General features: G+C 48.3%; 2 protein-coding genes across 2 annotated transcripts in view; one reads left to right on the forward strand and one right to left on the reverse strand.

The window, feature by feature from the left end:
• The first annotated feature begins 982 nt into the window (after positions 1-982).
• Positions 983-16,455, forward strand: CASP8AP2 (caspase 8 associated protein 2). Its single transcript, XM_038760988.1, is given in 10 exon segments — positions 983-1,063; positions 2,206-2,274; positions 3,622-3,722; positions 4,334-4,408; positions 5,389-5,504; positions 6,499-8,101; positions 8,103-8,682; positions 9,363-12,453; positions 13,156-13,255; positions 14,376-16,455. Coding segments are annotated over 10 exon segments (5,844 nt in total). The 5' UTR covers positions 983-1,011; the 3' UTR covers positions 14,433-16,455.
• Positions 16,456-23,316: 6,861 nt separating this feature from the next.
• BACH2 (BTB domain and CNC homolog 2) overlaps positions 23,317-26,427 on the reverse strand; it is a 111,217-nt gene continuing 108,106 nt past the window's right edge. The window contains 1 exon segment of the mRNA XM_038761149.1: positions 23,317-24,221. Coding sequence (XP_038617077.1) covers positions 23,748-24,221 — 474 coding nt within the window. The 3' untranslated portion in view covers positions 23,317-23,747.

Here is a 26,427-nt window from a genome sequence, read left to right on the forward strand (position 1 = left end):
TGCCAACTTGTACTTTCCAAGCACTTAGTCCAGTGCTCTGCACACAGTAAGCGCTCAATAAATACGATTGATTGATTGATAGACGCGTGCCGACTGAGCATTTTGAAGGGCTTGGGATGGGAGGATTGCAAGTGGATGAAGGCAGATCGGGTCATCGGGCTGGAGGTGGAGTGTAAGAATCGGTGGAGCTGAAGGGGGTGCGGTGGAACAAGCAGTGGTTTGTTACCTCACCCACAGCGCTTGTTCCGTACCTGCCTTATACTCTGCACTTTCCCCTAGCCATAATTCACTTTTAATGTTTGTGTCCCGCTCTAGACCTGATGGGCAGGGATCCTATCTAGCAACTGTATTACATTTGCGCTCTCCCAAGACTTAGCACAATGCTCGGTAGAGTGTAAGCACTCCTAAATACCATTGATTGATTTTTCTTAAGTGGCAGAAGACTTCATGACTTCCCTTGATAGTCTATTCCAGCGTTTTATCATCCTGATAGTCGAAACCTTCTTTTTATGGTACTCTTTAAGGACTTATTATGTTCCAGGCTCTGTATTATGTGCTGGGACAGATCCAAGATTATCGGGTCGGATACAGTCCCTGTCTTTCATGAAACTCACAGTCCAAACCGGAGGGAAGGGAATTTAATCCCCGTTTTATGGATGAGGTAACTGAGGCACATCATCAACGGTATTGAGTCTTTATCATGTGCAGAAAACTGTACTAGGCGCTTGGGAGAGTGCAGTACAACAGAATTAGCAGACACATTCCCGGCCCACGATTAGGTTACAGCTCTAGAGGGGAGCTTAGTCAAATATTGTTATTATTATTGTTCTTCTTATTATTAAGAGGGGCAGACAGACATAGATAATCTGATTTATTTTCAAAAGTAAGTGCCCTAGTGAAACCAAAATCTGTGTTTCCTGCCTTGTGGAAAAATGAATGCATGACATGACCGGTGAAGCCGTTCGATTCTTTAATGTCCACAGATGGAGTGCGTCAGAGGAAACTAGTAACATGGCAGCGGATGATGACACTGGAGACAAGATGACATTCGATGTTCTCTGCGGTAATATTTTGAAAGGCAAAGTATTTTCCTGCATTATTTTCACGTGTTTCTAAGTAAAAGCAGTTCAGGTTTGGAAGTCAGTGATGTGTAACCCAATGGGCAGTTTTATCACAGCAGCGCTAGTTTGGGAGATGGTTCTGTATGGTGCCTGGATTGTGTATTTAAAAGTCGTATTCTTAGACACTTCATTTAGAAGAACAACTTTCAGAAAAGAACCTATGCAATGCCATAATGAGAGTGACCACTTCGAAGTATTCTATAAATGGAGCGCGGATTAAAAAAAAATCGCCACACTGATTACTCTGCTGCTGTAATCATTTGAAGGGGGTAAAGTGCCATTCGTACGTGCAATGACTATGATAAAAGAAAGGCGTTCTTCATAGGGTAAAGGTTAAATACATTCGCTCCTCCTTTTGGAGTCTCATTAACATGTTAGAGTTTGTGGTTATCTCTTCTAGCTCTTAGCGTGAAGAGTCATATGGGTAGACTTGAAGACGTAAATTCTGAGCGGGGTGAAATGTGGTTTAGCCATACCTAGCGGAACTCCAGGAGTGCTAGTGGTAGAGAAGCAGCGTGGCTCAGTGGAAAGAGCACGGGCTTTGGAGTCAGGGGTCATGGGTCATGTCAGCTGTGTGACTTTGGGCAAGTCACTTCACTTCTCTGGGCCTCAGTTCCCTCATCTGTAAAATGGGGATGAAGACTGTGAGCCCCCCGTGGGATCACCTGATCTCCTTGTAACCTCCCCAGCGCTTAGAGCAGTGCTTTGCACATAGTAAGCACTTAATAGTAACAATAACGATGGCACTTATTATTAGGGGGGTTGGGGCTAGATTTCAACTAAAGTCAACGGACTTTAAAGTGAAGTTGGTGGACAGGCTGAGCAGAGTCAGGCCTGCAGTGGCACCAGTATCTCCCAGGGTGGCTAATCCCCCCCTGCCTCCTCTCCATCCCACCACTGGCCCACAGGTCACAGCTCCTGTGCCCTGCCTGAGAACTCCATCTTTCCTCAGCTCAGAATCATCTCATTTAGTGGCACTGTTGGTTTTTGGGGTGGGGCTTGGGGGGGGTTAAGCACATTTGAGAAGCTTAGGATAACTAAAGACGCTTCGGAAGTAACGTTTGCCCCTTTTCTTTCCTTGCAGCTTCTCCTCTTAAGAGCAACGATGAGAGCTCAGTGGACATTTACGCGGGGTTGGACCCCAATGTCACTGGTATGTTGACGGTATGAAAGCGATGGTCGTAGAGAGCTGTCCAAATGGGGCTGTGGGCACTTGATGTTCACCCCACCCTCAGCCCCATAGCACTGAAGTGCATAGGTAACTTACCTATTTAGATTCTTATCTGTCTCCCCCTCCTTACTGTAAGCTCCTTGTGGGCAGGGAATGTGTCTACCGACTGCGCCGTACTCTCCCAAGGCCTCAGCGCAGCGTTCGGCACGCAGTGAGCCCTCGATAAATACCATCGACCGATCGATGGACTTGTTAGAGTTACCTACGTATTATTCAGCTGTCATTTTTTCCCCTACGAAGCGTGAGGAGCTCGGTTCCGTAAATATCACGTTGACATCCATAAGTGTGGAAACTCAGAAATGTATTATTTCTGATTGCCTAACCCAGGATTTTGAACTTTTTTTCTTCTTGTAAATTGCACCTCTACGTTCATAAAGTTTCCCCCTCCCTTTCATAGCTCCCTTGTATTTGTTCCTCTTTGCTCATATGCATACAGAACATTTCCTCCCCGCCTGCTCTGGGCAGCTCCTGCTGCTCACCATCTTTACCCCTGGCTGGCCAAAATATCTGGGCCCCCAGAGTGCTCGTTGACAGTCTAACTTTCCAGGATGCAGACCTCATAACGGAAAATACATTCACTTCCCAGAGGTTTAATTCTCTCAAATTGCTTCATTTGCATCCAGGAGGCACTGTTTAATGGGCCTGGTTTGTTGCCACGCCTCTGTCTTTCTCATGGAAATTCACCCTTTCTCTTTGAACTATATAATGATAGAGCCACTACTCTGGTAGAGTTGTACTTCCGTGCCTCATGTTGGCCTTTTTAAAATTACGATCTAAAGCAGCCTTTCAGTAATAAAGTTTCAAAAAATTTACCAGCTCTCCAAACATTTTTTCCCCAGTTTATAATCTTTACCTCCCCTGGAGAATTTACCCTTTAAAGTACTCCCCCATCCTCGCCCCAACCTCTGGCAGACGTGAGAACCCGTAACAATCAAATACTTTTTCTTTAAGCCCCCTAAAGCCCTCTGTCCAGTGGAAGTAAGTTGAAGTTAACTTGCCCAATTCCCTTACCCTTCTAGGGAGGGAAAATCAATCAATCAATCAATCGTATTTATTGAGCGCTTACTGTGTGCAGAGCACTGTACTAAGCGCTTGGGAAGTACAAGCTGGCAACATATAGAGACAGTCCCTACCCAACAGTGGGCTCACAGTCTAGAAGAGTGGGCTCACAGTCTAGAAGAATTTAAGAATTTAAGAGTGAAGCATGTGCATTTTTCCGGGGAGAGGAAAGCAGGCAAGCTATTCACCTTCGAAAAATCTCTGTTGCAGAAAATTCTTCCAAGCCATGTACGCCATCCAGAAATTGTTTAGACCTGTACGAGGAGCTCCTGACTGAAGAAGGAAATGCAAAGGAAGCAACATATAATGATGTAGGTGCTAGTATTCGATGGAGTAAATATTTTTGAAGCCAATAAGTGACTGCATAGACTGTAAGCTTGTTGTGGGCAGGGAACACGTCTACCGACACTGTCGTATCATACTCTTCCAAGCACTTAGTACGCAGCTCCGCGCACCGCAAGCCCTCAAAAAAATGATTAATTGCTTAATTTGATTGATTTGGGGGTGTCCTATTGGAGAAAGGGTGTAAGATGCCGCAGAGTTGCAATTCTACTTTGAGATATTTTAATCCATCTTGACGAACTTTTTGTAATTTGGTTAACTTAAATTCTCAGGAAGTAATTCATCATGCAGCCATTATCCTGAATCTTTTGCACTGTCTTAAATTATTGAACACAGAAAGCAGTTGATAGCTGCGGTAAGTATTTCTTGAAGCAGAAGATGTCTCCCCAACACCAAAATCGCTTAAATTTTCTGTCAGAATTTTAATTTCACCCTTTAGCTGTGATACAGTGAATACCCCAATATGCCCGGATACATCAAAGCATGACCATTAAATCAGCACTGTTGTCCCTTATTGATTTTAAGGCTGTCTTGAAATTCCTGATTCAGCCATGCAAAAAATCGACCCTGTGTTTTGCAGTTGCAGGTGGAATTTGGGAAATGCCAGAGACAAATGAAGGAGCTGATGAAGAAGTTTAAAGAAGTTCAGACGCAGGTAGAGTGCGTTAGTAGAACCTGGGTCGTAGGGAATTGTTTTAATAGAAATGTAATAGAGTTGAAGGTTTAAAGTGGGGTGTAATAGAGTAGAAGAACCCCTGATCCAGGCCTGTGGTCTCTCCACTGTGCCCTGTTTTGGAGCTCCAGAACTGCCCTTTTTGCTCCTGGGCGAACTTGAGGATTCCTGGTGGATGTAGCTTTTCGTCAATCGTATTTATTGAGCGCTTACTATGTGCAGAGCACTGTACTAAGCGCTTGGGAAGTACAAATTGGCAACATGCAGAGACAGTCCCTACCCAACAGTGGGCTCAGTCTAAAAGGGGGAGACGGAGAACAAAACCAAACATACTAACAAAATAAAATGAATAGATATGTACAAGTAAAATAAATAAATAGAGTAATAAATGTGTACAAACATATATACATATATACAGGTGCTGTGGGGAAGGGAAGGAGGTAAGAAGGGGGGGATGGAGAGGGGGACGAGGGGGAGCTTTTGGGTCTTTCCTTCACCAGTACCCAGGCAGCCGGCAGTGGAAAGTGGGATGGGCAGTAAATGGGCTGCCGGTGTTCTCCGGCAGGCGAATGTACCCCACACCGGGGCCGTTGCATGCTTTTGAGTCCTCCCTGGATGGAGTGATTTCAAGGTATTCGCTCTTTTCCCAAGGTTATATCCGGCTAAGGAGGGACATGTGGTTCAACAAGACCCAATTCTCTACAACTGGTTTCATCCTACCAATAGGTGTGCCCCCTCAGACATGGTCATTTAGGTTCATATTGGAAGGCAACGGTCCGTTGGTTTTGCAGCTCACGCTTATCGGACGAAGATGAGCTCGGTCAGATTGTATGTAGCTTGCCAATAGCTAGCACTTCTTGTTGCCGTGGAACTTTGAAAGGTTTCCCATTTTGATTGCTGTCTTTTAGTAACTGTCAATCTGGGCGACGGTTCATCTAGTCACACATGTTTCTTCAATGCAGAATCTAAGTCTGCAAAGTGAAAACCAGTCCCTGAAGAAGAACATTTCAGCACTTATCAAGACGGCTAGAGGGGAAATCAATCGAAAGGACGAGGAAATTAATAGCCTCCACCAAAGGTACGATGAGAATTGACAAATGTACTGCAGTTACTTAAATCATATGACTCACTGTTTAGAATCGGTCCCAGGAATATTTGGTGCATTAAGTGGAAATGGTTGAGAAGAGAAGCATTTTCATTAACTATTTGTCTGTACTGTAATTTTGTATAATCCATCTTAAAAAAAAATATGTCGATAGCAGGTCCCGACACTTTTAAGGAAAAAGAGGGAATAGATTTAGTGTTCTGCCTCCCTCTGGCTCTGTCTTCCGTTCCTAGGAGACCCATCTGGGAGCAGACACACTCGGCACACAGTGAGGAGAAACAGGATGACAGGCATAGATAATAATAATAATAATAATACTAATGGTATTTCTTAAGCACTTACTATGTGCAAAGCACTGTTCTAAGCGCTAGAGAGGATATAAGGTAATCAGGTTGTCCCACGTGGGGCTCACAGTCTTAATCCCCATTTTACAGATGAGGTCACTGAGGCACAGAGAAGTTAAGTGACTTGCCCGAAGTCACACAGCTGACAAGTGGCAGAGCCGGGATTCGAACCCATGACCTCTGACTCCCAAGCCCGTGCTCTTTCCATTGAGCCACAGTGCTTCTTTGAAGCGATCGAGATACAGAGAAGGAAAAATGGGTGGCACGTGAAAAAGCGTACCAGGGAGCAATCTTTACGTATCCACAGTGTGAAAATGATTGTCTGATGATTGTTTGAAAATGATTCTGTGTTGCCCTGGCATTTGGATTTGCAGTCTTTATTCACCCTTTCCCTTGGCCCCACAGCACTTATGTACATATTCATAATTTATATTAGTCTCCCCTCTAGACTAAGCTCTTTGTGGGTAGGGAACGTGTCTACCCATCCTGTTATAACGTTACTGGTCCAAGCGCGTATTACAGTGCTCTGTACCCAGTAAGCGCTCAGTAAATATGATTGATTGATTGAGTGCTATTTACAGTTGAGGAACTTTCATCTCCATGCGTTTCCTCTTTCCAAACAGACTCTCAGAATTTCCACATTTCCGAAGGAACTACACCAGAAACTACCTTCCAGGGTCAACAACGTCAAGATCCTCAGAGGCGCCTAAAGCGAAAGATTTTAAATCCAGAACTTCGCATTTAGACGAGAGCCCAAAGACCGATCCCAGACCGAAAAATGACTCTTCAAAGGACATTTCCCACAGCACTTCATTACCAGACCCGGGAAAGGAAGTCAAAACAGACTTGGAAAAGAAAAGCACTTCTCATCTACCAGTTTCTCCTGAGAAACACAGTAGCAGCGGCATCCGATCACGGGCACACAATCAGATAGTTGACGGTGGCTCGAGTGAGGAGAGAAGGGGAAGAAAAGAAATGAACAATAGCCAACAGTACAGCCGAGAAAATGATCGATGGAGAAAGGATGTCCCTGGTGGGAGCGCAGACGTTAATCGGCGGTCCCAGGGGCAGCCCGAAAAATACGGGAAGAGTGAACAGAAGCCAGAATACAAAAATTCCAAATGTCGAAGCCACTCAGATGCAGAGTCTAAAAGTCCCCATGTAAGTTCTGTTCGGGAGAAAGACAGCAGCATTAGGGAGAGGTCACACCAGCGAGGAGATTCCCAGGGGGACGAGAGAGTGGAGAGACAGAGTGAAAGATCCCAAAACCTAAATAGAAAAGAGCTTAAACCCTATTCCAAAGATGACCGGAAAAGTGACCCGAAAGCCAAGTTCTCGGAAAAGGACGAGGAGCATAGGCGACGGGCCGGGAGAGCGGCCGTCCCCCATCCGAGGAGTGAAACGGGGAGAGACCCTCATTGGTCAACAAAGGGCCATCCGGAAGAACGACGGGGACGGGAAGGAGACGGTAAAAGAGACAGAGGGCCCAGTGACCAAAGTTTCTGGAATGGAAGAACTTCCCCTTCCACTTCGAGCAGCAGGACCCACAGGCGCCCTTACTCGAACGAGATCGGCAGCAAACACGAGTGGGAAAACTCCCACTCCAAAGCAGAAAGGCACAGAACCGAAGAGAAGAGGAAAAGAGAGAGAGAAAGCAAAGAAGACTCCAGACACGTTAGATCTGAAAGAAGAGGGTCCAAAGACCATCTCCAAAAGACCGAAAAAGAAACAAAGAAAGTGTCCGCTGAAGGAAAGCCAAAGAATGGGCACGAGCAGAACGACAGAAGCAAAACCTCTAAAACGGAAGACGTCCCAGAAGGGGCCGTCAGAAAAGAACTCCACCTTGAGAAAGTCAAAGACTTTCCGACTGCAGCAAAAAGCAAGGATCTAAAGCTGAGTTTTATGGAGAAGCTGAATTTGACTCTCTCCCCCGCTAAAAAACAATCGCTCGGTCAGGAAGATCCAGTTCAAAAGATGGATCGTCCTAAATCCTCAAGTCAAAGGGATACTGAGATTCCAGTGGAAACAGAAGCGGTGCTTTCTCTTCGGTCTGCCACAGATGAGGCTTCAGAGAAAATCAAGTCACCATTACAAGAACCAAACGATAGCATGCGGGCATTCGAAGAACCCAAGGTGAACCCTCCCGCGAGCCATGTGGAAATTGAAACCGGTGATCTGGTTGAGAGTGGGCAGTGCCCTTTGCCGGGTACCAATACGGAGTCCTCCCCCCCACCCATGCGTGGGGCAGGAGGGGTGCAGTAATGGAGAGGTTCCAGCGTCCGATACAGCGGCCCACTTGCATTTGGATGTTTCTCCTAACCTTGGCTTAGAACTGGAGACCGTAAGTAATGACGGAGTCGATTTGCCTAACGTCCTCGAAAATGCTAAGGAGAGGACGTCCGACGCCTCCGTGGGGATGGCCGATACCAACGACAAGAGCCTCGAAGGAATCGGAAACTGCGTTTTACCGGCAGTCGTTTCCGAGAAGGCGGACGACGTCTCCGAGCCCTGCCTTGGGGATGGGCCGACTTCCTATGATGACGGTGGAAATCTGGAGTCCCTCTTCTGCACACAAGGAAGCTTAGAATCTTCGCTTCGGAAAGATTTGATGGACAATAGCCCTGAAAACAGAGACGTGAACCCTGCATACCATGATGATGAAAATTCCGTTATTAGCATTGACCTCAATCATTTGAGATACATTCCAGAAGCCATCAGTCCACTGAACAGCCCAGTGCGGCCCATAGCTAAAATTCTCAGGGTAGAAAGCCCTTGCAAAGTTCCGGCGTTGAGAAACAACCACAAAGGTAATTGTTCTTTTTTTTTTCTTTCTGCTCTCTGTCTCTCTGGGGGAAATGTGATTCAGAATGCATCATTTTTGGAGATGTCTGCCCATGCCGCACTTAGTTATCATTTGTCCATGGTTTGTGGCCAAGGACCCAGCCTCTTTGAGGATCGTTGTGGAATCAGAAGATGGCTGTCCTGTTCTAGAAGGGACCGGAGGGCTATCTGCCTCACCGGTGGGTCCCGAGCCTCGCTTTTGCCTGGCAGGGACTGCTCTAGGGGTGGGTATCGGGCCTGGGGAAGAGAACCTGCCAAGGAGCAAGAGCAGGCCCTCCGGGAACATACATTATCGATTGGGGGTATCTATATTGAGTATTGAGAGCTTACTGCGTGCAGAGCTCTGAACTAAGCTCTTGGAAAAGTACAATGCAACAGTGTTGGTAAACATCCCCTGCCCCAGTGTGTTTTTTTATGGTATTTGTTAAGCACCTACTATGTGCTGAGCACTGTTCTAAGCGCTTGGATAGACACAAAATAATTACTTTCAGATTCTCGAGGCTCACTGTGGCAGACCTTTTTGTTTGCCCACAGTTGTAGCAGGGTAATGAATCTCTCAATAGTACATGTCTTGATCGGTTCTAAACGTTGAATCGTTATCGTGAAGGGATCATGGAACGATGTTAACAGCCTTTCCTTTTCGTAGATTTAACTTCGGCCAGCTTGCTCAGCTCTCCCGCGAAGAATTTATCCAACGAACTCAACAAGGAGAATCGAAAGCCAGTTTGCAAGCCCGACAAATGCTCGGAAGTGGACCCCCATTCAAATAAATATTCTGACGAACTAGAAGAAGGAGAAATCGTAAGCGACAGCGAAAAGTCCAACCTGGACAGAAAAGCAGACACCGGCAAGAGTCCCAACCCCAGATCCTCTTCGGCTATGCAGAATGGAAAGAATCCGCGAAAGAGAAAGATGAGCACTACGCATCTCGATGAAGACAGTGGAAAAACGATGGCCGTCAAAATCCATCAGGTCAAGAGGAAGAAAGATCAAGCCTCCAGTAACTCTCCCAAATCTCTGAAGGCGGAAGAAAAAGATAAAGCCACAAACAGTTCTCACCTGGAAAAAATTGTCCAGGTTATCGTCGAGCCTACGTCGGTGAGAGAGGTTATGCAGATGCTAAAGGTGATAAGAAAGCACGTCAGGAAAAATTATATGAAGTTCAAGATCAAATTTTCAGTCATGCAGTTTCACAGAATTATCGAATCGGCGATAGTGAATTTTACATCACTGATCAAGTACCTGGACCTGTCTAAGATATGTCAGTCGGTGGACTTTGTCAAGCGGAGCCTCTGCGATGTTATAGAATCGAAACTGAAGCAGCTTAAAAAGAACGGGATCGTGGATCGCCTCTTCGAACAGCAGTTGCCAGATATGAAAAAGAAGCTGTGGAAGTTTGTGGATGAACAACTCGACTATTTGTTTCTAAAGCTGAAAAAGACCCTAACCAAGTGGTGTGATGCCCTAAACCCGGGAAGCGATAGCGACGAGGGAAAGCTGGAAGCCACCGAGAAAGAGAAACACAAAAGCTCTAACAATCTGAGAGATGGGGTTGAAAAGGCCAAGAGGAGGACCGTCAAGGTCAGGTCAGAGAAGATCGACGGGCTGGTCGACCGTAAATCCGTGCCGGGGGGTCAGTCTGAGAAGCCTAATCCAGACAGAACCCAAAATCTAAAACCGGCTGCCTCGAAACAAGCCACTCCGACGTGCTTAAGCTCTTCGGTCGACAATGTGAAAAACTCCCGACCCAAAGTCAGCCCCCCGGCGCCCAAGGAGTTCCACAGCACACCGCTTTCCCTCAGAGCCTCCAGAGACGCGCCCGAGGCCGAACGGGCCGTCAGCTCCGGTCCCCAGAAGCCGGAGCGGAGTTTTGAAATTCTCACTGAGCAACAAGCCTCGAGCTTGACTTTCAATCTGGTGAGTGACGCCCAAATGGGCGAAATATTTAAAAGTCTGCTGCAAGGCTCCGACCTCCTGGAACAGAACGGGAACAACATCGGCCGAAGTCAGTGGGAACTGGAAACGCCAGAGAAGGCCCCGGCGGAGGCTCAGAAGTGCGAACCGGTTTCCGTCTGCACCGCAGACGAGGCTCCTTTGGGCGAGGGCTCTCCGGTTCCAAGGGCAACGGACGATGTCCCCTGGGTGGCCCTGTCATCTGAGAAGACCCCGTCTTCATCCCCCAGGCTCCAGATGCCCATCCACCCCGATGTGCTAGATGAAAGCTGCATGTTCGAAGTTTCCACCTGCGTGGCTTTGAGTAAAGAGAACACGTGCGGTACAGAGAAGAGGTCTTGCATCTCCTCCATTCTCATCGAAGACCTGGCGGTTTCCCTAACGGTGCCCTCGCCCCTCAAGTCGGACGCGCACCTGAGCTTCCTGAAGCCCGAGACGTCGTCCAGCTCGACTCCGGAAGAGGTCATCAGTGCCCACTTCAGCGAGGACGCGTTACTTGAAGAAGAGGATGCCACCGAGCAGGACATCCATCTGGCTTTGGAGTCGGATAATTCCAGCAGTCGATCGAGTTGCTCTTCCTCGTGGACCAGCCGGCCCACGGCTCCCGGCTTTCAGTACCATCCCAGCCTTCCCATGCAGGCCGTGATAATGGAGAAGTCCAACGACCACTTCATCGTGAAAATCCGGCGCGCGCAACCATCTGCCGCCTCCCTGGGCCTCGTCGACTACGGCCAGGCGAGCGATGAGTCGGTGGCGTCTTTGCTGCGGGTCAGAGAGGCGACCGATGAGGCGACGGAACAAGGAACCGCCGACCGAGGGCCCGCTGACGGCTCCGGAGCCGAAGCGGAGATTTCCCAGAGCCACGGAAATGGCCGACTGCCTAACGAGGGACAGAGCTCGACTCTTCGGACCCCGGTTCTCGATGTTCTCGAGCTCTTTGGAGAGACCTCAGAGTCCTTGGGAATCGGGGAGGAACGTGGAGACGAGGGTCTCACGGTTCGGCAGGGGGGCGGACCGAAGGAGCCGGAGGAGTCGTGTGCAGCCTTGGGGGTGGCTTCACCCCCCTTAGCTTGCAGCCTCGCCGACACGTGCGTGGACCTCACCCCAGAACCTGCGCCGATAGATGGAGATCTGGGCGACCTTCTGACGGCACCGGGTTTCAACGTTCATCCAACGGGATCTACGAGAAAGGACTCGGATTCCCAGGACCGAGTGGGGGAAACGGTGAGGGAGAAGCAGAACGGGGTCGGAGAGAGCTCTGTCGATTCGATGCAGACTGCGAACGAGAGCAATCTCGGAGGGAACGCCAGGCACCCGGGGAAAAGCCAAGATAAAGGGAGCGGCAAGGAAGGAGAGGAGTTATCCGACGCAAATCAATCTCCAGGCCACGAGGCTAAGGATTTGGGTCCCTATTTGACAGTGGAACCGCCCAGTTCAAATGAAGTAAAGGAGGATAAGTTGGCATCATCCCCCGCGTTCAGTTGTGTTGTAGAATGCCCCGGGGTCTTGGCTAAAGCTCACGGAAAGCGGAAAAAGGATTTCAGTCCGGGTCATCCGAAGAAAAGAGAGAAAAGGGAATCTCCCCAGACTGCTGAAGACGAGCCTGAGAAAAATTCCCCAAAATGCGAAGCTAGTGATTCAGCCTCCCAGAGGAAATCAACGAATAAGAAGCACTCGCCGCTGGAGAATAAAGACTGTTCACCTTCCAGCGCTACCTCACCCACGAGCCTCTCTGCCAAAAATGTCATTAAAAAGAAGGGAGAAGTTGTCGTTTCATGGACGAGGTAAGCCTACTTGTCCAAGTTTGAAGAGTCCCTTTGTCCACGGCCTCCTAGGGATGGCCTTATCGCTTTAACCACCTTGACGAGAAGGCATTTTCCCCAGGGCGGGAGGCCTGGTCACTCCGTACACCCTTAAAGCTAAATTGGAAAGAAATCTCAGGGCCCCAGCTCACTCTGGTGGGAAACAATCCTAATTAGGCTCCAGGGACCTATATTCACTTAGATTTTCACATTTCTGCCAATGGCTGATTGTAGAACCAAATTCCCCAGATCTGTAAACTTATTTGAACCCTTAGCTTTGGGGAAAAAAAAGGGGGCAATTTCTCCCCTTAACGGTGGGCTAGCCTGTCTGGAGCTCAAATCACTACCGGCCAAAACCTCTCAATCAGTCAGTGATATTTATTGAGTACTTACTGTGCGCAGAGCACTGTTCTAAACCTGGGAGAGTACAATACAACAGAGTTGGTAGACACATTTCCTGCTCACAACGAACTTACAGTCTAAAGGGGGCTACCACCATTGATAGAAATGATTTATAATATATACTTTGTAGATGGGACCCCTCCAAGGGGGGAAACTGGAATCCTTGTTCCCCCATTTCTATGACTAAGTACCTTCTTGGCAATCGCTAACGGTAACATTGCTAGGCCTTCTCTGAACCGATGTTCCAAAGTTAAACAACCTATCGTCTTTTGTTTTCCCCAGAGACGACGATAGAGAAATTCTTTTGGAGTGCCAGAAAAGAGGGCCATCAGGAAAAGCTTTTACTTTTCTAGCTTCAAAGTTGAACAAAAATCCCAATCAGGTATCTATCTGTTTACATTGTTCTTGACTCTTTGATCTCCTCTACCCCTCAGTGAGGGGGCTCATAGGATTAAAATGAAAGACATTGCATTGCCCCTGCCAACAGAATGGATTGACAGGGAGTAGAGTTGAGTTTTCTGGATAGTTGCAAGCCCTGCACAGCATAGTTCTAAGCAGCAGTAGAAATTCAATCACCGTGGGTTGTTGAAAGAGAATCTGGCCTTTTCCTTGCACTTCCCACTGAGCATATCTGACTTGAGGACTTTGAATCTTTCTTTTGACCGGGAAAGTTGCTCAGTGGGGAAAAAAAAATTCAGTCATATTTATTGAGCACTTAGTACAGAGCACTGTACTAAATGCTTGGGACAGTAATAATAATAGTAATGATGGTATTTGTTAAGCGCTTACTATGTGCCAAGCACTGTTCTGAGAGCTAAGGGGGATTCAAGGTAAACAGGTTGTCCCACATGGGGCTCCCAGTCTTAATCTCCATTTTACAGATGAGGTGACTGAGGCACAGAGAAGTTGACTTGCCCAGAGTCACATAGCTGAGAAGTGGTAGAGCTGGGATTAGAACCCACGACCTCTGACTCCCAAGCCCGGGCTCTTTCCACTAAGTCACGCTGCTTCTCTGTATACAATATAACAATACAGTAGCATATACAATATAACAAGATACAATATACGGTGTATACTGTATACACTATAACAATAATAATATTGTATTGTATACAAGAGAGTATACAGTATAACAATATAACAGACACATTCCCTGCCTCATTCAGCTTACAATCTGGGTTGGCGGGGGGGAGACAGGCATTAATATACATAAATAAATTACAGATTTATACATAAGTTCTGTGGGGCTGGGAGAGGGGAAGAACAAAGGGAGCAAGTCAGGGACGCAGAAGCGGGAGGGAGAAGAGGAAAGGAGGGCTTGTCAGGGAAGAACTCGGCGGAGTTATGACTACAGTAAGGCTTTGAAGGAGAGGCGAGTACTGACTCCTGGGAATTCATCATTCATCCGACTAAGAAACTCAAAGTTGGGATTCTATTCTCTACCAGTGCCAAAACTCCAAGATCCCGATGGCTAACATTTTTTTTCCTTCTCTCTTTTGCAGGTTTCAGAAAGATTCCAGCAGTTACTGAAACTGTTCAAAAAGTCAAAATGCAGGTAGCCTTCAGCTATAGCTGCTAAAGTGGAACAGGCTGGAGTGGTTTTTTTGTTTCATTTTTTTCTGCATTCGTTGAAAACAAGAATGCTCAACGTCAGGGTGGCTTAACTGGGTGAGACGGCCGGCTGGACATGGTGGGGCCCCTAGGTTGCTGCCCTCTTGCCTGGGTTAGCGTCAGATGCTCTGCCATGGTTCAGATCAGCACGACATTCTCTCTTCATACTTCGCATCGCTTCCGCTGGTCCAGTCCGATGGAGTGAGCAGGAGAAAGAAGATTTTCTAGTACTGAAAAAAAGTAAAACCGTTGAGCCTCTTGGACAATGGGTCTTACAACCCTGGATTGTCACTCTGCTGGTCCATTCCGATGGAATGAGTAGAAGAAAGGAGATTTTTTTTTTTTAAAGTGCTGAACATAAAACCGTCAAAGCCGCTTGGACAACGGATCTTACAACCTTGAAGTCAAAGCCCTTAATCACAGAGTCGGTTTTCCCTCCAAGAAAGTTTTGCGTCAGGTTCAAGTCGACCACAACCTTTTAGCCCGTGACCCTGTCGTCCGAAGTGTGTTTTCAAGCCTGACGAGAAGAAAGTCGTTTCCAACTTGTCGGTACTTAGTGCACAGTGTCACTGCTCACATTCTCGTAACGTCCTGTTGATTTCTGGTTCCACGGGTTTATTAAAGCAATAATTCTACAGGCTGTTTAAAAACCGTGGTGAGCACACTTTGGTCGTTGAGCCTTGCTCCATGTGGGAGATGCCTCACTGAGCGAAGTTTATCCTGCCAAGGAGTCCAGCCAACTCTCACATCATTCTAGCTTTCCAGATCCCTCCTGAACCACCACGGTAGTCTGTCTCAGCAAAGCATGCTGCGAAGGGGAAAGGCTAATTGAGCCCAATGCCCAATTCCCTCGGTCCACACCTGTAATTTAAAGAAAAAAACAAACAAACAAGTACCTTTTGGGAGCACCATTCTGCCCATGGATCCCTTTTGACACGAAAGCACAGGAACAGTCCCTCGAACAGAAGGACCGCTACAGCCGACTCACAACTCCTTTCTGAGGTGTTTTCTTTAGCCCGTCCTTCAACAGAAGTGGTATCATCTAAAGATTACCAGCTGCTAGTGAAACTCCCCAACGGAATTAATGTACTTCATGGATCGGGCAGCTCTTTAAAAGGAACTTTTGGAAAGCTGTGGGTAAGTTTGTGGTCGGCGGGCAGAGGTTGAGGTACAAACCTTCTTTTAAATGCTTTCTCAGCTGTTGAGAAAATTAAGCTGTTGTCAGTGTTCCAGTTTCCGTGGATGCTAACTTCCTGCATTTCACATTCTAGCGTGAAATTCCACATCAGTTCTTTATTCACCTTTTATTCTGGGACTGGTACCTTCCACCTCCAAACTCAAGATCTTGAAGGCTATCATTTCAGGTGACCTGCACCCAAGCACTCTTTTTTTTTTTAGAGCTTAACGTCTTATTTTCCTCCTCGAATCATTACGATTTGAACTTTTCCAAATGTCTACTCCCTTTCAGTCCTCAGGGTAGCCCAGCGATTCACCAACTGGGCTTAACCGATAAGGGCGAAGCGTCGAAAGATTTCCCATTTAAGGGTCGTCGCTTACAATAGATGAGTTCGAGAACCGTACCCGTTGGAGATCTGCATTCACACAGCACACGGTAAAAGTCCTTGGAGTCCTTTTGAAGACTTGCACTGATGTTATATAAAACTGATTTTGTAAATCTGTTTATTGAGCATGGGCTACCCCGGCGTAGTTTTCTTGTTCCTGGTCTGTCGGAGCATTTTAAGCGCTCCTCTCGACGCGGGGAAAAGCTCACAAAGATTCAGTACTTTCAAAAACTAGCATTCATATTCCAGAACATTTCCTTTTATTTAATTTCATGGAATTCAGTTTCCTTATTGACTATTTAATTGGCCACTTAATGTTCTATTTTTCTTGCCTCTGTTTTTGATATATTGTGAAGCAATTGTAGTGTTTTCTCTTGTAAATATATGTACAAAGACATGTATGGTAATGTAAAGTACTTTGTGTATATGGATATATATATATATGTGTATGTATATATATATGACTATATATCTTTGCCTAGCCAAAGAATTTTTAACTGTACAAAACAAATTTTCCTTTTGTATAATTTAAGTTTGCTTAACATAATAAAACCTGTAAAGCACAGTTTGGATCAAAATGTTTTGAGTGTTTTTGTGAGTGTGCCCCCCTCCCCTTCCGTCCACTCCCATTCATGCAAAGCCGAAACAAAGCGTTTCGACTTTTGGCGGGTTTTAATAGGTGGACCTTTCTTCCAGTCTGAGATTTCTGTGGTCTTTTCCTGAATTGATCTGGAAAACCCACGGTGTAGGATGCCCCACTAGCGAGGGTCCGGGTCTGTCTGTCCCAGCTGCTATAAAGCGGTGGCCTGAATTTAGAACAGAGCCAGGAGGGGAGAGATCTGGGCATCAGATGTAGTTTTCACTGGGCCGTTTCTTGCCCCTCGTCATAAATTCAAGCAGGTGCTGTCTAGTGGTTACAGCAGGAGCCTGGGAATCAGAAGGACCTGGGTTCTAATCCCTACTTCGCCCCATGTCTGCTGTGGGACCTTGGGCGAGTCACTTTGCTTCTCTGCGCTTCAGTTTCTGACGCCCAGGCTCGCGCTGTCTCCACTAGACTATGCTGCTTCTCCGTCATTCATTCATTTATTGAGCACTGTACTAGGCGCTGGGAAAGTGCAATTTGGCAACAGAGACCGTCCCTACCCAACAACGGGCTCACAGTTTAGAAAGGTCAGAGATGCTGGCGGGAACAGAACCTCTGCCCACAGCCCAAAGCCTCCCTCCCCGCTTCAGAAACGTCCTGACTCCTCGCCTCACTCGCATCCGACCTCTGGGCCTTGGGCGCATACAGCTTGCCAAAATGGCAAATGGGATTTCACCACGCAGGCTGCACCGCGGCCATCGGAACTAGATGCTGATTAATGCCTGGGACTTTAATCACACTCTCTGAAAGCACCCAAAAGCTTTATCGATAAATGCCGGCCGGCCAGTAATACTGTCCCGTGGCCGTTTTGCATTTACTTAAAGCATTTCTTGGGCTTTTTCCATCATTGTGACCGACCCAGTAGACGTTCCCGAGACATCCATCTTAGAACGACGGCACTGCGGGTGGAGATGGACAACATGAACATATTCACAGGAAACTGACCAACCCGATCCGCTCGTACGGTGCTTAGTAACGGTGCCTGGCCCACATAGGCCTCGCAGTCTTAATTCCCATTTTACAGGTGAGGTAACCGAGGCACAGAGAAGTTAGGTGACTTGCCCAAGGTCACTCAGCAGACAAGTGGTGGTCAGAATTAGAACCCAGGTCCTCCTGACTCTCAGGCCCAAGCTCTATCCACTGCTCCTCTTAAGGGAAGCCCCCTGGTTTGTCACCCCAGAGGCCGTTTGATTCCCTTTCCTCTTCTCTCCTTCTCCTTCCAGGCTTTCTTAGAGCAGCCTCGGGACACCCTGTGACAGTCAGGAACGGCCCAGAATAAGATTCCAACAGCCGGACACCCAAGCGGAAACTCAAACCAGGTCCAGGGGAAATGCAATTGGGGTGGAGGCGGGGGGTGGCTGAAGCAAAACCCGAGAGAACCTGGGGCACATAAAGTCCGGAGGCAGAGAGGATTAATTTACAATACATAATGATATGTCTTTATTTCATCAACAGAAATGGTGTCTAGACAAAATTCAGTTAACACTAGCAATTCGAATGAATGAAAAGGGTTTTTCGTTTTTTTTTCTCTCCACAATACTGTATTTACAATGAGTAAATGAAGTTAATTCATTAGTTCATAGCAATGTTTTATTTTCCAAAAAGGTAAAAATTCTTAGTAACAGAGAGTAAGCATCAACAGCCATCTCATTTTTACAATAAAAATCACGAGAAACCACAGTCACCTAGAAAAAAAAAATAATAGACAAGCATAAGAACTAGTACAATAAAATGATGCATTGAATTTTGTTACATTAATCGCATAGAATCTGTGTAAAAAGTATGTAGAAAAACACCTGATGTAACCTGTTACAGTCATTGACCAGTTTTGAGAGGTACAGAGGAGTCTACAGGTAGATGTGTGTGAAAACTGTCCATATTGTCTGACCTGGGGAGGAAGAGGAGAGGGGCTTTGTGCCCCTTGCATACACTGGTAAAACCCTGTTTTGAATATGACCTCTGCAGGTTGTAAGGCATAGATTAGAGGTGCACTTGGACCTGACTGGTTCTGGAACAAATTCTAGCGGGCAGCCCGTCCTCCATGCCAAGGGGGACCCGTGACCTTCGACTGACCCTCCGCCGGCCGGGGGGATGTGGGCCGGGGGAGCCTTTCTCCAGAAAAGGGAGAGCTTGGGGGTCCGCTTTCTCCCGGAGGGTCCAGCTCAGACCCTCATCCCCCCGCCGGGGCCTCTGGTGAAGAGAAGCTACACGCCAACCGCCCTCCCGACAAAGTGGTTTTCTTCATGAAACGGCAGCATTATGCTCACTTTACAGTTGAGAGCGAGTCACTGTTATTCATTTGATATAAATAATATCCATCGTGGTGGAGTGTAGGAAAATACTGTACATACACTTTTCAGCGCCAGTAAGACCGTTGCCCTGTCCGATTAATAGCTCACGCCCAATCTACCACAATAGGTCTTTTCTATATACACACGAATCAGTGGCACACACGTGTGCACAAATTATATATATAGATAAGATACATACATATGTGTGTGTGTGTGTGTGTACACACACACATATATCTATAATAGTCTACAGCATCACATCTGATGCCTGGGTCGTAAAATAATTCAGACGATATAAATACACATATACATATTATACACAAGCACATAACATATCCACACCTCCCGTGTGGATATGGGTATTCTACCTGCCCAGAGCGTGGCACCATCTGGACCGCCTTGTCAGAGACATAACCCACACCAAGAGCCTTTACGTCCGGAGGAATACTCAGTTTTTAGGATAAGACCGTTTTGCGGGGCTCCCCTTTGCTATTCTGCCTTCGCAGGCTCCCTTAGGAAACGAAGTCTTGTGGGGGAACTTTTAAGTTGCCGCCCACCCTACAAGTGTTGAAACTGTCTTCTCAGATCCTCCTGCCTCGGCCCCATCCTGAACTAGCGGGCGGCTTCGGACGCGGTCGGCTACAGGCTCGGTTTGAGCTCCGCGCAACGAGCCTCGCTTCGAAAGCCTTCTGAGTTCCTGGAAAATGACCCTTACCTAGACAAGCGGCCTATTTTTCTAGCTTCCCGTCTAATTTCAGCAAGACTCCTGCCTCCCGAGGGATTTTAGCACAACTGGAGCCTCCCCGTAGGCGCTTTGGTGGCTGGAAAATGAGCCCAAAAATTTGTCCGGCGACTATGGTGTCGGCGGGGTAGAACCGCCCTACCGCCAGCCATTTCCCATCAAGTTCGGGGCCGGCTGGTCGCCACGCTCTCCCTTTTAAGAGAGCCCTAGCCCTCCGACCCCACTAGTCTCCAGGGTCAGCCTTCGCAAGGAAACAGTTTTACTTCCTTGGGAAAACAATACTCGAAGGATTAAATCCCAAAATATAGTGCATCTTCAAAGCAGCATACCCTTAGAAAGAGACATTAAATAAATTACTTGTACAATATACAAAATAAGAGCTCCACACTGCAGCATCAACTCAAGACGCCTGAGTCGTCAATTGGGTAGGATGTCCGGAATATAAATATCAGTATGACTGGGTTGTCTTTCCCCTCTCCACCCTCCCCTCTTCTCTCAACCGATTTGTTCCAGAATCAGTGTGTAGTTCCATTTTAGTTTCAAGGCACCCCCAGATAATGCAGAGAAATAAATATAATGGTGGAGTGAAGCACACACCTGACAAAAAGCATCCTAAGCCTAAATGAAATGAGGTTTTCTGGCGAAATACAAGTAGAACCGAGGCAGACCTCATGGTCGGTGGGGAGGGGTCGGGGCGGGGGTGTCCAAGACGTAAGCAGAAACAGGAAATCAAGGCCGGTGTAGCCCACCGCCTAATCTTCCTCTTGGGGGGCTGCCTAAAAGACCCCAATTTCAAACCAACGCGGAGACTATTACCTGGCAGCTATTCTGTTTCAGGGGGAAAGCAATCGCTGTCAAGAACACCTCCACAACCGCTGTTATTTACAAACTTTTTCTTTCCGCTTTTGCATCTTGACTTTGTGGGCGGAGGGAGGGGGGGCAAGGGAGGGGATGGTGGGTTTGCTTTTGAATATTTCAGGCCATTCAGCTGGGGCTGGGGCGAGTCCTTCTCAATGTCCCCTTCTGTTCATCCAGCAACAGTCTGGTAGCCCCACGGCTCAGAAGAGCAAAGGTCGGACAATGGGTCCTACGAAGCCACTCCGCCAAATCAGCCAGGCAGGGCTCACGGTTAATAACGAAACTGCCAAACGATCCGGACCTGCTCGATGAGACCTCTTCCGAGCGGCTTTCCCCCCAGGAGGGCGGACAGGAAAGAAATGGGGGGTGGAGGGGGAGAGGGGAGAGAGAAAGAGGGGCCAGAGGTGCAGCCCAGAGCCTGGGCCACTGGAAAACGTCCACAGAGATAACCCACAGGTGGAATGCAGTCAAGGATACCAGTTGCACGTGAGTCGTTTTAACAGGGTTAATCAAGCCAAAAAGCCAGTTCGGACTTCGTTCCTTACACACTCATTAAACACGTGTCGGTTTTTAAAGGAAGAGGTCACTCTGAACAACAACAGCAACAACAACAACAACAACAAAAAAATAAGGCAACACAAGAGAGTTAAAAAATACTGTCAGTTGACACCTCTCCTCCCCGAAGCACAAGCCTATGAAGCTATCGTGTGATTCACATTTAGTTTTAAATTCCATCTGTCGCCGCCATCTTCCACCGTCCCTAACCTTGGTGAGGGAAGTACGGATTTGCTTTACGAGGTGCAGAAATGGAAACAGCAGTGACCAAAAGTGGAATTCTCCGAAACGAGTGCTAAAAAAAATTTGTGTCCTGGGAGAGCACGCATGCGCACATGTACACACACACACACACACACACACACACACACACACACACACACACACACACACACACACACACACACACACACACACACACACACACACACAACCCCAGAGGCAGAATTGTAAAAAGAAAGCATCGGAAAAAAAGAAATTCCTTTTCCTCCTTACTGACTGGATCGGCAATCTCCGGGATCGATTCATAGTTAAACATTCAGGGCGAGTATTTTGTACAGAAAAGGTTAATACTAAAACAAGGTATGATGGTTTCACTTTTCTCCTACATTAATTTCCTCTTTTTCACGCGGCTCAATATTGGCCCAAAGAAACAATGGCACGAACGAAGAATCGGAAAGACCGCCCTCCACTCCCCAGCGCCCGGCCCCCTAACCCCACAGGAAATCACCCGCGGTCCTCCTTCGGAGCTGGACCGGAGCTAGGGATGAGAGGGGCGAGAAGTCGCGCGGGGGAACCGGGCCGGAGTCCGAGCGTGGATGGTCGGAAGCACTCCGGGAGGGGGAGAGGTGGGGCGGAGATGAACGTCTGCCTGAAGAAAGACGCTGAACCAGCCGAGCGACCGAGAGCCCCGCCAGAGATCTCGAAGAGGGCACACCTTACTTGTAAACTTTAGCACGAGGGGAGAACTCCGGCATCCGGGCCCGGCCTTGAAGCCGGGGGTCGGGTGCGTGGAGGGAAAGTCACCTTGGGAGACGGCTGGCGGTCTTCCCCATCCTGGGGAACGTTGGCTCGGATTCCTCGGCCCGTTCGAAGACTCGTGACTCCGGTTTTTAGCCCAGCGACTCCAGAAATTCCCTCGGAGGGTCGCCCCCATCTCTTTCACCAGCTCAAGGGGAGGGGGGCCCGGCCTTCAATGTGTTTGAGGCTCCGGAGAGTGAGCGCGGGTCAACTCAAGGGTTGAAATGAACATGACTTGCTCGCTGCCGGGGAAGGGGAGGAGGAGAAGGGGGAGGTTCAGGGCAAATCTGATTTCTGAAAGCAAGCCCAGAGAGTCGGGGCGAGGCCGGGGAAGTAGCCCGAATAAAGGCGTTTCGGGAGAAAAGTCCGATCTTTCTCACCACCGCCACCAACCCGAACCCCCGGGGGCCTCCCGGCTGGGAACTCGGGCATCGGCTTGGTGGGCAAAAAGGCGGGGATGGCGAGGTGAGCTACAAAAATATTCAAGCGGATTATCACCTGCACACTTGTAGGGCGAATTCATTATTTGGCAAGACTGTTTTTCTTCCTACATAATTATCACCTGAGTGCTTTTAGTAGCTAAAACGTTTTTACTTTTCCAACTAAAAAGCAAAGACTATACAGTATACGTGAGTTATACTGAAGTTGCGACTTCATTTATGAAAATAGGTTTGACCCAAAACTCAGTGCAAGTGGCAAAGCTGACCATTACTGTACAGTGCCTGCTAGGGACAAACACACCCCAAATTCCACAATGCTCAGATGGCCACACCTCGAATGGGCCCAAGGCAAAGCAAAACAAAGAGAGACCGGTAATAAACCCTCAGACGGGCTTCCAACGTTGAAATGTTTTATAAATAAGCACAAACTGAGTGATATTGCTGAACTGGGGAACTCGGGTGGGAGATGGGTGAGGTGGTGAAAAAAAATCGTAACAAGCTTCCAACCTAACGGCTAAGCAACAAAGACAGAAGGCAAGCGGCGGGGGTAGGTGGGAGGCAGGGACTCGGGAAGGAATGTTGGAACTCCTACGTGAGAAATGAAAGTTTCCAGTTTGGGGGATGAGAAAATTGAGGCATGCGGGGAGTTTTGCATATGGAGCTAGATATTTATATATATATATATATATATATGTATATATATGTGTATTTATATATTATATATAATATGTACAGTTTAGCTATAAAACTTTGATGTGTATAGAAGCTGTCTTCCATGAAAAATTGAACATTCAGAGGAGATTCCTGAGATAGGGTTCGGTGACATGGGCCACTGAGAGGAAAAGCTGTGTGGTTGGGGGGGGTCCTCAGAGGTGTCGTGTCCATCCCTGTTACGATTGAAATCAACATACAAAAACAGACAGTGTTCCCACTGTTCGATTCCCTGCTTGAGCGAGCGAGGGATAGCACCATTGTGAAGGTAACTCCTGCTTAGAGAGAGGAGGGAATACTTAAAAATTCAGTATTGCTGCTAAGACCACTGTAGTGTGCACCAGATTCGTTCTTTCCAGACAACGCGTGAACGGCGACCCGCCAGAGCGTCGGCGCGGCCGTCCCGCCCGCCCCGCCGGCTTCGCGCCTCCGCCGCGGCCACTAAGAGTAATCTTTCCGGGGCAGCTCGTCCGTTGTGCATTTGTCAGTCATCTCCTGACAGAAGTCCACGGTCACCGTCTGGCTGCCCAGGTCCAGCGGGGGCCCCCTCTCCGAGAACGTCCCCCGGCCCGTCCCGTCCGGCCCTCTCCCCGCCGTGCAGTTCTCGGCCGCGTTGTTGAGGAGCCAGGGGGTGCCCAGGGGCCCGGGGCTCGGCTCCGGGCAGCACTGCATCCTTTCTCCGGCCGAGGCCGGGCCCGGCTCCAAGCCGGCGGGCATGGGGTTAATACCGGGGGCCGCGGCGGGCAGGTCCACGGGGTGGAGGACAGGGCAGTAACGGTGCAGGGCTTGGAGCTGCTCGGGGCTCTGCATGTCCCGGCACACTTCTTGGGAAAGGCAGGAGAAGTTGTCCAGGAGCTCCCCCATGCACGCCTTCAGCTGGTTTCTTTCCGACAGCAATTTTTCTTTCTCGCACACCTGGAGGAGGCGACAGAATCCCGGCCGAGGCGGTGAACCCCGGCCCGGTGGGAGAGGATCCTCGCGCCCGGATTTGCTCCCTCCCTCGGGCCACACGGCCCTGGGGTCCGTATCCGTCGTTCCTTTCTTTCTATTCACGTCCGTCTCCCCCTCTAGACTGTAAGCTCGGGGTGGGCAGGGAACGTGTCTCCCGACTCTATTGTACGGTCCTCGCCCAAGCGCTTAGTACAGTGCCCTGCACACAGTAAGCGCCCAATAAATACGACGGATTGACGGGTTGACAGGGGAGGGGGCCAGGGGCTGTGGCGGCCGGTCACACCTCCGAGAAAAGCAAGATCTCGTCTTCTGGGTGGTGACTGGCTGGGGGGTGGGTGGCAGGGGGGTGTTACTGTTATCTTTTTCCCTACAAGAGTGGCCACCAACTGGGTTTCATTCTGACGTCTTGACACCTGTCCATATGTTTTGTTTTGTTGCCTGTCTCCCCCTTCTAGACTGTGAGCCCATTGTTGGGTAGGGACTGTCTCTATATGTTGCCAACTTGTACTTCCCGAGTGCTTAGTACAGTGCTCTGCACACAGTAAGCGCTCAATAAATATGATTAAATGAATGAATAATGAATGAGTGAGTGGAAATCTTGACAGAAGGCAGGTGGCACTCCCTAACGGACCGATCGATGCCAGACGTTGGGCTTTGGGAAAGTGGTAATAATAATGATAATAATAATGGTACCGGTGAAGTACTTGTTAGGTGCCATGAACTGTGGTACATACGGGATAATCGGATCGGATGCAGTCCCTGTCCCACGTGGGGCTCGCTCTCTGAGGAGGAGGGAGAACAGGTATCGAATCCCCATTTGACAGAGGAGGAATCTGAAACCTAGACAAGTTTGAGTGACTGCGGTCACACCACAGGTAAGTGGCAGAGTTGGGAAGAGAACCCAGTTCCTCTGGCTCCCAGGATGGGGATCTTTGTACTTGTGGAGGGGGCGGACCAGGCTGGGTCAGAACCCGGTATCCGCTCTGGTACTCCCAATCGCTCTCGGCTACCAAATCCCTGTCTGAGGTGAGGCTGCCCGAGGGTGCTACAGAAGCCGCTCTGGGGGCCCAGGGAAGTTGCCAGTCAGCAGCCTCAACTGGTGTTTGGACAGATGCTTGGAGCCTCCCTCTTGTGAAGAACATATTTCCTGCATAAAGTCAACAGCAACCCTGAAGCCGCTCATTAGCTTTTTTACACGCAAGGCTGTGGCCAACTCAGAAACTGAGGAGGGGCAAGGCTGAAATGGAGCAAAGCCCCCAGATCCTGGGGAAGACATTTCGGTGTGGGGAGGGAGAGAGTTGCCAATTTGCCAATTTGTACTTCCCAAGCGCTTAGTACAGTGCTCTGCACATAGTAAGCGCTCAATAAATACGATTGATGATGATGATGATGATGAGAGAGGAAGAGGGAGAGAGAGAGAAGGAAAAAGGGGGAGGCACCGAGCGAGAGGGAGGAAAAGAAAAGGGAGAGGGAGAGTAACCAGGTAAGGGAGGAGAGGAAGAGGGAGGAGAAGAAATGATAGGCAGAGAGGAAGAAGAAAAGGGAGAAAGAAAGGGCTTAGCAGAAAAAGGACTGGGAATCAAAGGGCTGAGGTTCAGAGGACTGAGGTTCTAGTCCTCGTCTCTGTCACTTGCCTGCTGTGTGACCTAGGGAAAATCACTTTCCTTTTCCATCCCTCAGTTTCCTCCTCTTTAAAATGGGGATTAAACACCTGTTTTTGCTCCTCCTTGGACTTTGAGCCCTCTGTGGGACAGGGACTCTGACGTGATTGTCTTGTACCTAAACCAACACTTCATAAGTGCTAAGCATAGAATAAGCGCTTAACAGATTCCACAGTTATTATTACTAATACCATATTATTATTGTTAAAGTTTTTAACAGTAATTAATAGTTATTATTACCGAATACCATACTATTATTATGAAGAGAGGGGGGAAAGGCACAGGGTAAGGGGAAAGGAAGGGGAGAGAAAGACAGAGGGGCCTGCGTGGCTGGGAGAAACTGGATTGGAAAAAGGCCCTTGTGAAAATGATACCTCTACTTTAGGATTCCACGGTGAAAAGGTGAAAAGAGAAGCAGCGTGGCTCCAGAGCCCGGGCTTTGGAGTCAGAGGTCATGGGTTCAAATCCCACCTCCACCAACTGTCAGCTGTGTGACTTTGGTTAAGTCA

The sequence above is a fragment of the Tachyglossus aculeatus genome, chromosome 19 (assembly GCF_015852505.1).
Source record: "Tachyglossus aculeatus isolate mTacAcu1 chromosome 19, mTacAcu1.pri, whole genome shotgun sequence".
In the NCBI taxonomy this organism is placed as follows: domain Eukaryota; kingdom Metazoa; phylum Chordata; class Mammalia; order Monotremata; family Tachyglossidae; genus Tachyglossus; species Tachyglossus aculeatus.